At 37.3% G+C, this 15,628-nt stretch overlaps 1 protein-coding gene across 1 annotated transcript in view; it reads left to right on the plus strand.

The window, feature by feature from the left end:
• The window catches only part of PARG (poly(ADP-ribose) glycohydrolase), a 70,122-nt gene that overhangs the window by 11,938 nt on the left and 42,556 nt on the right, over positions 1–15,628 (plus strand). Inside the window, exon 8 of the mRNA XM_035890651.1 lies at positions 13,453–13,545. Within this exon, the coding sequence (XP_035746544.1) occupies positions 13,453–13,545 (93 nt within the window). The remainder of the gene's footprint in view (positions 1–13,452; positions 13,546–15,628) is intronic.

Below are 15,628 nucleotides of genomic sequence, written 5' to 3' on the forward strand. Positions count from 1 at the left end.
AAGCTTCGGGAACCTTCATGATATCAAACCTCTGTTGTCACTAAAAGCTGGGCTCTTTTGAGGTGAACCAGTCGGTGAGCAGCCTCACAGCTTATTTTTGTCCTTTGCAGTAGAGCTGTACTAAACTGAGTTATTTGGTCCTATCTAAAACTTGTGAGACTTAGCAGCCATACTTAAGAACAAATCTACTGAAAAAATATGTAAGACAGATGCTTATAGTGACAAAAAGGAACTCTGCAGGCAATGAAATGATGCGTGCTTTTATTGCTCACGTGGTTTATTTTCAGTTTTCTTCTAAACTCCTTTGAAGCCTGGAGAAGAACTATAGCATTTATGTCACTTTGGCGTCAGAAAACAAAGGTATAATGCTCATGTGCTTTTCAGTTCTTACTTGAAAGTTACCTTAAGTTACAGGCTTTTCTGATATGCTTCAGTAAAAGGAAAGAATTGGATCTAGTCATCTGACTTTTAGCTACTGTTTTTTTGTATACGCAAAGCAGAGAGGGACTCATGTTATTGCAGGACTGTTAGTATTTAGGATTCCCCAAATATTTGTGTTTTTAAAAGTTACTTTGTGAGATAACGTCTGTATGCTGTTCAGTTCTGAAAAGGATTAAATCCAGTACTTAGGCATGTCATTAAAAGACAAGCATCTATTTCTGGTGATTACTCATGTATTGGAAATTGCAAATAGTTTAGACATAAGTTTGATTGATCTCTTAAGAAGCATAGACCGAAGATTGGAGTTTAGGTAAATTTGTGTGGCATAGACAGTGATTGTCTCTGAGCTTCCGTGAGTCATCTGACAAATGGATCACAGTACATCTTGCAGATGTTCATATTGTATCCATAACTATTTTTATGTTTGGCTGGACTCCTTGAGCTTGATCATCTTGGTGGAAAGTTTGTGTCTGTGAAATGGAGAAGATACGATGAGAGGAGTCAGGAATGGTGTAAAGGTTATGTAATGGTTTCCATATGAGGAACGTCTAAATAAGCTAGGACTGTTTCATCTTTTCATCTTAGTTAAGAGATAAGTGGAGGAATGGGTATAACAGTGGTGTCCAAAATGAATGTGAGAGAGGGTGAAGAGGAAATTACTGTTCATTATTCTGGTACAGCAGTTAAGGGACACCAGATGAGTGTTCGTAGCAGGTAAGGGTTTCAAAACCAGACAAAAGTAATTACTTATTTAGACACTGAATAAAAGGCTGTGGAACTCCTTGTCAAGGGACGTAGAAGATGCTACGGCTTTACAGCGGGTTTTGAAGGGATTTGGAGAAATTGTTGGTAGAAAGATCCCATTGACGTCTACACAGATGCTGTGATGGACTCTGGAAATTTCTGAAACTGATTACTGCAAGTAAAGAGCGTTGTGAGGAAGTGCTGCTGATTACTTGCTTTTCTTGCTGTTAGACTTTTCTAGGTGTCTTTTGTTGATGAGCTTGCATGAACTTTTGTCCATTTTTACGTTGTTATTACTTTGCTGGGTTGAAGTTGAGAGGCAGAAATGGCCTTGGCACACAGGCCTGGTTGTGGTGTAGTACCAATATGAGATGTTGCTGACAGAAAGGCATGGGGATCTGTACTCTAGCCTCCTTTAGGAGGACAAAATAACGAAGGTAATTGACATTTTAAATGAGCCTCACTTGAAGGCACTTATGCTTTTTAAAATTTGTTTTTCCAGGCTCTCTGCAGAGCTTTAAACCCTTGGTGCCTACTTAATGCAAATAGGAAGACTTAAAGGGAATATGCTATTGGTACCTTCACAACAACACACTCTTATTCTCCACTGTATAATACTCAGTTTACAATTGTTAGATTTGGGCTTTTAGTGTAGGAAAAAGTGTATGTATGTCTGCAGTGCCTGTTTATGCGTGTCTTGTGGTCTTTTTGTCTTTTGGGAAAGCTGTTTGAGTCCTATCAATCTATTTAATAACTGGGATATGCCTATTTGCTATTGATTCCCATATAAATTCAGCATTCAGGAAATCCTTTTCTGTTATGAAAGAAGCTGAACTTTTACATTTGAATTTTTCTATGAGGTTGAAAGAAACATGATAATGCTCTCTAAAAAGAACAGTCTCTTCTCCTTTCTATACTTAATTGCAAAGAAGAACCTTCAGCATGAAGGAAAAGGAAGAACGTACCAGACCGCTTTGTGTGCTCCTTTTTCTCCTTTTCCAGTCAAGCATGAGTTCATTGGATTTAGCCTCAAAACTGGCTGTTAGCAGATTTTTTTTTTTTATGTCACAAATATCAGCTTATCCTAAAATCTGATAAAAAGCTACGTAGCAAGAAAACAAGGTCAGTTGTCAAGCTGAAGGAATATATTGTTATTTTTCTTCACCCTTTAGTTATGCTTTTACATGATATAGAGTATGGGCTATAAAAATGTTTGTCTTACAATTACAGCTGTAATTAGTTTTGAAACAGGATTAGAAGAGGAGTCCAATTTCCCCCTGCTTCTTTCCATTAAAACTTGCATGACGATAGTACTTCCGAATGCTAGATCTGTTCAGAAGTCTGGAACAGTCAGGGTGTGAGGCTTTACCTGTAAATTTCTAGAACCTCACTTAATACCTTTTTCAATTTTTTTATAAATGTCATTTACAAATACATAAACTTATTAATATAGAATATGCAAGATAAAGATGTAAATATATTCATTTATAAATACAATTTTTTCTGTTTTTCCGTAGATATCACACATCCATATTACAGACGTTTTGCTCTTCCAAAAGTCTGGTTTCCTTTCCTTGAAAAACTGAAGTTGTACTAGAAATTATTTTTCATTTGTACAAATCTTTACTGTAAAAACTGTGGCCTGGCAATATTCATATGCATAGGTGCACACACAAGATATGTTTTTATACTGCAGGTGTTCTGCGCAGATTCTGGAATATAGGAGAATATTCTATAGGAGTGAAGAGTGGTGGAGTGTATTACAATGAGTCTTGTTCCTGGTAGTCACTGCTTTGTGCTTAGGAATAACTAAAATAAATAGAAGAAAACTCTTATATTTCACTGAAAAACCTAACAAATGTGTCTTCCTGAATTGCTGAATTGTAGCTTGAACCTAGTGAAACCTGAGATAATACCTACAGAATTTGCTTAGTGCATTGTTTTGCCAAACTACAGTTTCTCCTTTGAATGTATGTTGCTATGTAGTATGCTAGCGCATTTGGCCCGAACTTGGTGCTTTCAGAAAACATGTCAGATGCAAGTAACTGTGTTAAGACGGAGCGTATTAAATGTTTGAGAACCGAGCAGAAAAATCAGATGTGCAAATATTGGGAGTAGGTCTGCTTCTTGTCTAAGAAGAATTGGTTGCATTTTGAGATCACTGAGCTGATTTGAATGAAATTAAGAAACATCTTGTGAATGAAATACTCCAATTGCAAAATTTCAAACAGCCACAGAACCACACAGCCTTTAAGTGTGTGTGATCTTAACCTTAGTAACCATAATTAATAGCCTTAAAGTTAATAACTTTAAGAAATTTTTAAAATTATGTGGACAACTCTGGAAATTATATTTCCCTTTTTTTTACCATTATTTCCATTTTTCATCTCAAAAAAGACTATAAATGCAACATCTGAAGGTGATGTGACTGTAGTATAGCCTAGTTGGATTATGGTTGAGCTCTGGATTTTCACTCATTTGAAAAAGACCAAACTCTTTAAGAACACTCGCCACTGTTAAGTACATGCATATCGTGGGAGATTTTTATGTTCTAATAAGGCTTTACCCCACTTTTGTCTCCTAGCAGGTCTTATGAACCATGTCAGTCTTTGCTGTGTGTTTTGTTGTTTGAATGACCCTCTTGAAAAAATGATTGCTGTAATCAGTGATACTGGAATAGAAGGAATTTTAAAGTACCAAATTGTTCTGGTGACTGGGTTTTTGATAGATCATTTTTATAATTGTCTGGACAGTACTAGCAGAAGTGAGCACTGTACAGAGATGTCAGCAGTACAAATGTAGGCTTTTAAGCAAGAAACAAAATGTCCCAAGGCTGAAAATAGCCTATCCGTTGCTCCTTGCTGGATTTCATTTTAGCCCAGATGTTTTCAAACAATTTTCATTACATCAGATTACCTTTTTAAAATCTAAACTGAAAGATCTTTTGAGTGTGATGTGAAGGGTTTTCTCTTCACAGTAGCAGAAAGGAATTTGTCCCCATATTGAACAAAATATGAGCTTTTCTGGGGTAAGGGGAATACATATCTTGTGCACATTCAAAACATCAGAAACTAAGCATTGTAGAGGAGAAAGAGCATTGAGTACTGAATTAAAGGCTTATTCTTAGTTTCCTGTACTTTCTCAGCAAAGGAGTGGGGTACCTTTTAAGTGGTGTTTTGTAAGCACCATTGCAATGACTATTGACTCAATGGGATTATGTGTAAATCACCGTTTATCTGTGCTTACCAGGCTATCCCAAATGACTAAGAAGCTCCTTTCAGTTGTGGTGGATTTCCTTAGCTGCTTTGTGTCTTTAGATTTTTTTTTTTTTAATTTTTTTTTGTTTTAAATGTCTGTCTGGAGCAGTTAGAATAAAAAAACCCCTGATGATAGTAAAAACTTTCAAGAGAAACACTCTCCTAAAAAGTGTACATGGAAGTAGGGAAGTGATAAAGAGGCATTGCCATTGTTAGGATGACTATGAAGGTATAAATGAAGTGTGCTCTTAACTACATTCCCAATTCTTCTCATGCTTTTTCATCTGAAAAGCTGAATTTGTTTATATCGCTTCCTTGCAGAGTTTGTTATTATTTGCCATGTGTTCTTTAAAAAGCAGGTTTGCAAAGGTGGCAGAGTGTGTATCCTGGAGATGGTCTGAGGGTCTGTCTTGGCCAATATAATCTTAATTACTGGATATTTTTCTCAAAATTGTGGTTATTTTGAGTCTATATCTCAGACAACCAAGCAAAAAGTAGTCTATAGATTTGAAATCTACACTGCTATGTGTTACCTTTTTCCCCTTCTGTCTGTACTTGCCTTTTTTTTGGTAGTGTTAAAGAAAATACACCTTTCATAGGGGCAATAGCTATGTTGTCTCATTAAGCTTATAGTGCCAGGGTTATCAGTTTCAAAAGTGGTTGAAAAAAAGTTGTAGTTAAATGTCTGATGGCTTTTGAATGCTTCCACACTACAGTTCTTAGTAGATGTTTTTAAAACCGTAGTAGTATTACACTTCCCTCCCCCCTCTGCCTCAAGTACTGTGTTTAGAGAGGTAAAAGTTTTGAATGAACCTGGAAATTGATTGTTTTCACCCTTAGCTTGTGTCAGTCAGATGAAAGATACTTTTTTTTCTTATTTCCTTCATGCTGTAGAAACAAGGTCGTTGTCCTTTCCACTGCTTTGTACTTCCCAAGAGTAACTCAAAAGTATTTGGAAAGCAGTATTTGACTTTTCTTCCCAGGACTCTGCCAGGGCTTTGGGAATGTTTGTGATGCTCCAGCTCATGATAGCTCTGCAAGAATGTTCAGGTAGAGTCTATTGGTGGCCTGTAGAGAATCGGGATTGAGGTAATTACTCATTACTCATTGGTAATGAAAATGATTGAGGTTAGATTTCCAGTACCTTACAAATATAAACTGGGCTTCTAATAAACCATTAAGTAAGGTACTGGAAATCTAACCTCAAATATAAACTGGGCTTCTAATAAACCATTAAGAGGAGAATGAAATATAAATAAACATTTTTCCCTCAGATTTTATTTGAAATGTTGAAAAGCTTTGAGAACAAAGCTGCCATTGTTAAGGATGATACACCTGAGAGATCATTCCAGGGTTGGATTGGCAGAAGACGTGAATGAGCCTTCAGGGGGAAAAAAATTAAACAAAAATGAATTAACCTCTGCCTTGTAAGCTGTCTGCCTTTTTCCTTTTGAAGTGTCAGTTTGTGGTTTTGATAAATGTCAGAAGCATTCTTTTTCTCAAATAAGATTCTTCTCCGCATAATCCAGTGTTATGTTTTTTTCCTCTCTTCCCTCCAAAGATTACTTTGTCCTTTCTCTGGTTTCTAATCAGGCGAGTGCTCAAGAAATGGGATGGATTTGACAGCAAAGCATGTTTCCTACTGAATTAGTTTTGTAAGGGGACTAAAGGAGGCAGATGAGAGTTTATTCTCTCCTGCAGTTTTGGAAGTTCATTAACTTAATAAAATGGGAACTAAAATCCCCACCCCCCTGACCCCTGCTTTGCTTCTAGGTTTCAATCTTGTTTATATGTGTAATATTTTACATTATGACAAAGAGTCTGTTTTACGTAGGCATGCAAGTTAGCGGGCTGCAGCCTAGTGTCTCTGTCTAGAATTCATCTGTTCCTTGTCCAGAGGAAAAGGCTTTGTAGAGAGTGACTTAATAAAGCTTGTTTTCTTTTTTTGGAGGGGTATTAAATTAATATGTTAGTTTTCAAAGTCACCCGATAAGAATTTATTTAAGCTTTTTTGTTTCTATTTTTCCAGCTCTTCCAAATAACAGTTTGAGAGAGTCTGCTTTTAGGATTCTATAATGTTTAAAAGCACTTATGACAAGGATTAGGGGAAGAAATGGAGTCGAGGTTGGTTTACTTTCAGGTAAAAGACTTAAATGTCATAGGTAGTGGCTTGGTTGTTCTGCTGGCACTGAGGAAGTCTAGTCATGGATCTGGACTCCACCATGTTTTAGTGTTACACAAACAGCATACAAAAAGCATGCAACTTCTGTAGGAGACAGGAGAACAAGTAAATAAATACATGCTGCTCTGGAAGGAAGAGAAAATGAAAATGACATTGCTTAGTGCAATAAAAGGACAGCCACATGTTGTGATTGCTTCAGTACGCTCAAGTTTTTGTATAAGTGTCATCCCAAAGTAAAGGTTTAGCTGGAGAGGAATAGTGAGGGAGATGCTTCAGGATACCTGGGAGGTTCTTCTGTGGGTTACACTTTAAAAAAAAAAAAAAAAAAAAAAGGAAAAAATGAGGGAGATGCTTCAGGATACCTGGGAGGCTCTTCTGTGGTTTACACTTTTTAAAAAAAAAAAAAAAAAAAAGTTGGGAAATTGAAATTGTTAACATTATCCAAAAGTGCACGAGAGCCAATATTTTGTAGAATAGTGCAAGAGCACAACTGAGCTCTTACATCTTATTTGACAGTTAAAGTGGGGGACTTTGGAAGGGAGGTACAGTCTATGCATTGAATGAAAAAAGCATAATAAATACTTACGAGTAGAGCAAGACTCTTAACAGTCTTAAAAAGAAATTAAGCCTTGACACACGAGTTCCTGTTGTCCTTGTTACCCAAATATATTTTTTTACTTTTTTCAGTTTTTTGCCTTCCATATTGTTCTCACCAAAATTGCAAAATTACAAAAGTTGATCAAAATTTTTTCAGGAGACCATTCCGAGTTGTCTGAGACCTTGTGGCATGTTCCACCTGTGTATTCCTTGTGTGTGGCACTGAGCAAATCTTTCTTTTTGTGAGAATGTGAATAGTATTGCTTTGTTCACATAAATATCTTTGTTATTTTCTTTGAATTGCAGACTTGAAGGAGGTTTAATAATGATGTTATGTCTAGGTAGGCTATGTATGTCCTTATTTGCTACACCTCTATTTGCAACCAAGTTTTTCAGCTTGGAAGTATTTATCATGTGGATCTTAATAATATACAGATCTGTGGATCTGCTAAAAAATACAGAGACTTCTTTTTTTATTATTATTTGAGACAAACTGAAGATAGTGAAGGGGAAAAAAAAAATTCCTGAAATTAGGAGAAAGAACTTCCTGTGAATAGAGCACATAAAAGTTATGCAGTTTGTCTAATTAGTTAGGAGGCTATTACCACCTCTAACTGTATGATATCTTACATTAAAATCATTAGGAAAGCTGTGAATGGAAAGACAGTTCAGTATAGCCACTGATGGTACAGAGCACTTACAAACTGAAACAAAAAAGTTCTAAGGAAGTGCATGAGGCATTATGGCAGCTGGCAAGGAAAAAGGTCAAAATCGTTTAGAATTAAGAAATAAAAGAGACAAGGTCTGAAGGAAGCACTGTTTTTTCCCTTCATCTGTAAGAAAGTGGTTTGGTTGGTTCTTGTCCTGCTACAGAAGTTAATATGGAGAAATAAACCCAAACAAATTGAAAGCATTAAGCCATTGCTGTCTTAGCATACTGGTTGCCTGTTGGCGTGATGCTTCTACCTTCCCATGTGATAGATAGAGCTGTCCAAATCTGTGTTCTGTATGTGCAGTTTGTTTGGTTTGATGAGCTGTCAGACTTAGATTTAAACTCTCTACCATCACTATCACCCCATGCTACCTCAGATCCTTCTTATTAGGACTGTCAGGCACACTTGTTCATTACGTTTTGGAGGGCTGGTTTATAGTGACAAGAGGCCATTACTTATGGCGGCGGTTAGTCAGGCCTCTTTGCTGCAGTATAAATGTTCATTTTGCAAAATTGCGATGCAACTTTGGCCAAGAGCTCTTACCTCTGCTACGGCTCGCTGAACTATTTGCATCTTATGAATTGGAGCCTTAAGTCATGTTCATTTAATCAGTCACTCCAGTGCAAATACTGATGAGATTGCCAAGTGATTTCTTTGGCAAAAGGCAAGTCGTGTTTAGCAATTCTGATTCTATATGCTTTTCCCTCGGGGTATAACCCCTGCTTTTATTTCATTCCTAAATAATTTTTTGCATGATTTGAAGACTATGAATAAAGTCAACAATATGTGTGTGTTTTTATTCAAATCCTGAATGAAGCTGCAAAAGATGTATATGCATAATAAGGAAAGGAGAAGCTGATCAATTGTTTAAAAACAAAATTACTATGATACTTAATGTGTTTTCCTTTATCAAAAATTGTTGACAACCATTTCATATTTTAGAATTCCTTAAGTCATAAAACAAATGTTATTTTTTAACAAGGGAAATCCAATCCTTTTTCTTAATCTTTACATAGTTGTAGCCTTGAAAAAGATTGTACACAGTTGAAAACTCATTACTGAATCAATACAGACGTTTCTGTACTAGGAGATTTACTTCAAAGTGAGGTGCTTGTTGTATCAGCTTCATACTAACTAGAATATTACTGCTTTTTCAGTGAGAAGAGTTGCGATGGTATCTGCCTTTGTAGCCCATTGGCAGGGCATTCACCTACCACCTACCCTGTGCAACATCTAATAATGTGCAACTTCTTGGTGGGCTGGTTCGACTTATTAATGCAGAGGAAGACTACCCCTCCCCCAAGTTATTTTCCTGTGGTGTTAGCAAGTTGAAGGATCTCAGGAAATTATCAGATGGACATGAGAACCGGTGAAATATGGTGGGTGGGTGTGTTTGGGGAGATAGAAGGACACATCCCTCTTTCAGCAGCAACAAATAAGTAGAATACGTAATGTGACTCTAAATATGCTGGATCAGTACAAGTCACCGCTTCCTGAAGAGAGCTGCCTTCTAAATAAATTTTCCTTCAGTTCTGTGACCAGGTATTCTCTGTGCTGTTGCTAGGTTCTCCCAGGTTGGCATTTGCATCGTGGGATGTCTGTCAGATGTAGCTGTGGTGTCAGCACTCCACGCCCTGGAATCCTGTTACTTTCCATGATTGAGTGTTCTTTTTTGCTGCTTTCAAAGTCTGAAAAGACTGTCACAGATAAAACCAGGCTCTGTGTTGCACTGAGCATAGCTGAGAATACGCAGTGACAGTGGTTAGCTTACAAAGCTGCAGCTGTGGTGGCATGCTGGTTTAGTGGTCAAAAAAGGATGAGGGCCAGTAGCCAGGGTTTTGCAGGTGTGCTTTTTCATAGAAACCTCATAGGAATGTTCCCTGTATAGGAAGAGTCTATGGGCAGAAAGGGAAAGTTATGATTACACAGATGTGGCCATGACTCAAATTACTTAGTAGTTTTAGAAACTTAAAGCAAGGAAGGATACATATTTCTGGCTTACTGCCGCTGTTCAATAATGGGTTATAGCTTTGAGATATAAATGAGAAGCACAGGACTGAACAGTTCCCCCAGGAGTTATTTTTAGGGAGAAAGTTTATTAGGGAGAAAGGTTTTTTTGGGGTTTTTTGGTTTTTTTTAAAGCACCTGCAGTTGAGCAACAGACTTCTTAGATTACTCACTGCAGCAACTATTTTGTGAGGCTATAACATTTCCAGGAAGAAACAAACTATGTTTGAGCTTGAAAACTATTGATCTGCTTCCCTGCAATATTTAGGACACCTTTGCCTAAATAGGGGAGTATTCAAAACAGGGATACTGAGGCTGCCTGGTGGTTTGGTTAGAGAACACTGCAAAGTTAGGAGTTTCTTGGCAAGGCCTGTGAATTTAGCAGTCACAATGATTATATTTTTAAAGTTGTGGTGTACTTTAAGTGAATTGTCTTGTGAAAATGTGGCAAGGTTTTTATGGCACCCAATGCTTTTCACCCCCCACCCCCCCACCCACCCCCTTTTATTTGTCATTTACATGTAAGAATAATCTGTCTGAAGTCCAATGAGAACACTTCTGGGCATTAACAGCTCCAAAAATTGAGGTTTTCATTAGTGGAGTTCTAGTAAAAGTCATGCATAGGAACAATGTAGAGAGGACAGCATGTTCTGGTACATTAGGAAGGTAAGGAGAAGGAAAAGTACAATTTCAGAGTTTAAGAAGTGAACTTTCTAGTTATGCATTTTATATCAGAGCCGAGCTGTGCAGTTGCTGGCCCTACTTCTGTTTTGAGAAGAAATTGTCTCATACTATTATTATATTGTTTTCAAAGGAGCATAAAGAAAAGGATGAAGGCTTGACAGCTGTGACAAAGTTCAGTGCCATAATGTGTCACCAGATAAGTGATACTGTAGAGTTTGTGGCAGTCAGCAAAGCATAGCAGCCACTATTTATATGTCAACTTTAAAAGAGAGGAAGTGTTACCCGAAGGGGAGAGAGTATCAAAATTTGACAGCCTGGTAGACATCTGAGGTTAAATGTCATCTTTTGAATAGATTTAACTTTACATATTCATTTTATGTATTGAGATCTGAAATTCCAGCCTTTAAATGCTCATTTTGTTACTTTATGGCACTTAAAAACACTGTGCCTAAGAACAGAGCAAAGTTTCTTGCCAGAGCAGCTAGTGAAAATTATGACCTAAACTTTAACATTGTCTGACTTAGGCTGTGTAACTATGTAGGTGCACATGGCAGCCAACAACAGGAGAGTAAGATGCATCTTGTTCATTTCTTAACCTTAAAAAAAAAAAGTTGACTTTCAGTAATAATTATGTATTACTTGGATTCCTCCTCTCCTATAGAGGAATAGAATAAAAATAAAATTATTTTCATGTTTCCGAAGCTTGCTGTTCTTTGTAAGTTCTTGTTTCAATTTAAAACTAAATTAAACCCTTGTTTGTATGTCTCCATGAGCAGCTTACATAATGCATAGAAAGTAACTGTGTAGGTATTGAGGTTGGTTTATTTTCATCCCTTCCCTACCAGAAGTTTCTTGTCCCTTGAGCATTTGTTTGTGTTTTGGTTTTTAACTTCTTGAGTACTGTTATCCCTTTATATCACTTGAACGGGAGGGAACAGAGCAGAGATACTTCTATCGTTATAGTAATGATCTTGGAAGAACAGAAGTTGTTAGCCTTCAAACAATATTTTCAGCTTGGCGTTTATGGGGAACACTATGCTTTGACTCAGAGGCACTGTATTTTCTTCTTCTGAAGAAAATTGCCAGTATCTTTTTTTACATTCTGAAGACTGTGTGAAACTTTCCATTGAAGTGTGAATTACAAAGCTTTGATTATGTAACTAAAAAGATCACTTTCTGTGATTTCGCAATTAGTCTTAAGTGTTGCAGAGACTAAAGTTGATAATACCTTGATGCTGTTTCATCCATTGTGTGCTATTGGTTTTGCGTGAAACTGGTAGTAAATCCAATCGTTTTCAAACAGCTATACTTGGAAAATAATATCCTATAGCTTTAAAGCCACAGTTTCAAAATTTTAATATTTTTGATCTAGACACTGGTAAAAGGTAATTGTCTCAAATACGGATTCCCTGGAGGTAGGGGAAAGGGAGCGGAAGACTGAACCGTGACCTTCGTCTTCCATTTCCCAGCCATAGCACAAGATGCGTGTTCTCTTTGCTTTTTGCCTTAAACACAGCGTGCAAATCTAACAGCCGGTCACACCTGGTGCCTGGATCCCTAGATCAGGGGAAAAACTGCACCACTGCAGAGGAAGATGGAGAACATGCTTTTCTCTCCTTGATCTTACTTCAACATATGCCTGTTCATATGGCAGCATGTGAGACTTTTGAAGATATGGCATGCCTTTGTGCCACTTTGTGTATTGCAGCTGCGCTGCTTTATGTTGCTTTTCACAGCTCCTGTTTGTATGCCTATCCTAGCTTTTCTTAGAAGAGCATTGCCCACCATAAACACCTTGTGCACCATTTAAAAATAGGTGTATGATACATGAGTGGGGTTGTAGGGTGTGGGTGCGTTCATCTAAACCCTTGGCACGTGTTGTTGAGCTCAGAAGTGGCAGCTGCAACTTAGAAGAGAGATCCTGGACTTTCTCTGAATATATTGCCTTGATACGCTTTGGCAGCCAAACATGTCAAAAGTGGGCCAGACAGTGTCAGGAAGGGAATTGAGAATAGGACAAGAAGGGTTTGATGTGACTTGGTCTTGAGTATAAAAGCTTTGAGAAGCCTTGTGAAACATTGGTGTCCCCATTTTTTTGTATGCTATCAATTCTGGTCTCTCCTTCTCAGAAAGAATGTTAGAGCAAGTAGAGAGGGGCAGCTACAATAGTCATAGGATCTTACAGGAAGAGACTGAAAAGATTGCAACTTCAGCATGTGGGCCCAGGCAGGCTGCACCCTGAACATACGTTATCCAACAGCTGTAGTTCTTGAGGGAATATGGTGGGGATGGACAGCAGAAAGTGCCCAGGCTTGCATGCTCTTCTTACTTAGTATTCCCTGTTGCTGCTGCTGCTGAGGACCACTGATCTGACCCAGCAGTGTGGTTGGGATGTCCTTAACAGGAGACTGTCACAGGTACTTGTCTTCGACTGTGGCCTGACTATGAAAATTAAGTAAATCGTTCCAGTACTTTTGTGGTTAGGTTGTGATTTTTATCAGTTGAGGATTTGGTTCACTGCTTTGGAAAGAGTCAAATGATAACTTATTCAAGGTTCCTTCAATAGGGCATTTGGTGATATGTTTTCTCAACTGCAACTTTTGAGAGTTGCTTCTGTATTTCAGTTAGTGGGTTATTGCAAGGTAAAATGCAGTGAGGTGCTACCATGAAAAATGCTACAGATTTGCATGAAGCTAATAGGACCTATTTTTTTCTCTCGTTGCTTTTGGATGGGTCCAGTTTTCACAAGCTTTCCATACAATCGTTATTTCTGAGGTAAAAATTTTAGCCTTTTTAAATTTTTCTTTCTCTTCCTTCTTTTTAACAGATTCTTGAAGATGCAGAGGCTCAACATTTGTTCCAGTCCATTCTTCCTGATATGGTCAAGCTGGCGCTCTGCCTCCCTAGTATCTGCACTCAGGTAAGTAAACACAGCTAGCAAAGTGCTCTGGCAGACTGCTTTTCTGCAAACTAACTAATGGCTAAGGTCAAAACATCAGGTTCATGTTATGTTCTTAATAAAAGCTATAGTTTTTGTGTTGAATGTAGCTGAGGAGCAGAACTGACAATTCACATCTATAATGATATAATAGAATGTAAAAAAATATATTGCGCTGTCATATTTTTAGCCTGAACTTCAGTAACACTTCCCTTTCTACATGCTGGAGTTGCTTCTTGCTTTTCTTAAATGAGATAACCATGAAACCTTTCAGTTTGAAAATCACACTTATAAACTGAAATACCTGAAGAATCTTAAAACACCTGATTTTTTTATTTTAGAATTTTTTTTTAATCCTACAAGTAGCATTTTCATAACGCCTTCATTTACTTGGGAGCATATTTTATTCTACTTAGAGCATCGCAACACTTGCACACATACAAACCTTAACCAATTCTTTATTATTGTTATGGGAATCAGTTCTGTAGGTACTAAAGCTGATAAAAGTGAATAGGACTGATCAAGTAAGTGAGGATGTACCATAGGTAACACATTAGCAGGGTAATGACTAATTTATAAGCTCCTTTGTTACAGTTTTCTAAACTGATTTTGTTGGACAAGAGCAGGGAGAATTTCTTCCTACTTTGTTGTGCTGCAGGGGTCCTACAGCACGTATATAACTTCAAACAGTATGAATATTTCTTAAAAAAAATTTTTTTACTAGTCACTTGATGGAGGAAGTTTTTGAGAATGCTATGAAGTTTCTGTACACAAAGTCAAGCGCAAGACTTGCAAGTTGATGTAGTAAATGCCTTTTATGAAGATGACATACTGTTAGGCAGTGTAAATTGCAAAGAACTTTGTCAGACTAATTTTTTTTGGTTAGACATAAAGCTAAATTGTTCCAATATAACATACTGTCCAAAATACGCTATTTTTATAGGCTTGTAGAACTTATTAGAGAGAGCTTCTCAGGCTTTTTCCACCCTCTAGCTGTGTGGCTTCAGACATCATAATATAGCTTGTTAATTAAATAGCCAAAAGACAGAATGAGATTCTGTGAATGTGAATGAAGTAGTTGTAAGAATGAAGGAAAACTTGTTTGTTTTGTGGAGTCAACAGGGCTGTGTTTTCAACAGTCTGAGATAATAGCAATTTCTGTATTCACAACTAAAAGGATTAAAATGTAGCTGCTCAGGTCTCCTGGAGCTAGGCTAATGATGATGGCTGAGAATATTGGAAGAAGAGCTGAAAACTGTGTTCTCCTTCTCCTGTCAAGTGGGTTTATCGTAACTGTTACTGGACTCCTTAGGAGTCAGAATGATTCCCCCCCTCAGTATTATCACATAATTAAAAAAAAAAAAAATGCCGTCAGTGTGGTGAGTGAAAATTCCAAATCAGGAGGCTAAAGCCTGATAAAATGGAAGATGTATAACATTTCAGGGTTGGCTTTTTTTTTGTTCTCCTGCCCCTTTGTTTCTTTTTGTATTAAAGAAACCCTGAGCAGAGTCGAATAAAACTCCAAACTGAAGACCAAAGTGAAGCTGAGCTTTTTGTTCATTATGATTTATGAAAGAATGGATTATCCTGCACTTTCTGCAAATATTATCAGTATTATTTCTTCAAGTAGGATGGAAAAAAATTCGAAACAAGTCGCAGAGCGATGATCTGTGGCATGACTTCCACATTTCTTTGTAAAGTATAAAGCACGGTTATTGTAGCTGAAAGCATTCCTTGAGGGTTCTTACCTATACAGCTATTGAAAGTGGGTTTTTACTTCGTTTTTTAAGATTGCCCGGGATTTGCAACATCACATCTAATTTTTTTTTTTCCCCCCCCTCTCCATTCCCCACGCTTTTGTTTGATAAGTTTTGTTTTCTTGGTCTTTCTTTTTATTATTGATTGGAAATCTGCAGTTTGTCAAGCAAGCTTTTTCTGAATTGTCTTGAATAAACTGTTCTTGACTTTAATGGTGCTGCTGATTAAAGGGTTCACCAATGGCCTAAATTACTCTTGCTCTAATTTAACAAATGTAATTTTGTGCTCCTGTTTTTTCTTTTAAAAT

This window comes from Egretta garzetta, unplaced genomic scaffold, assembly GCF_000687185.1.
Source record: "Egretta garzetta isolate BGI_Z169 unplaced genomic scaffold, ASM68718v1 scaffold280, whole genome shotgun sequence".
Lineage (NCBI taxonomy): Eukaryota > Metazoa > Chordata > Aves > Pelecaniformes > Ardeidae > Egretta > Egretta garzetta.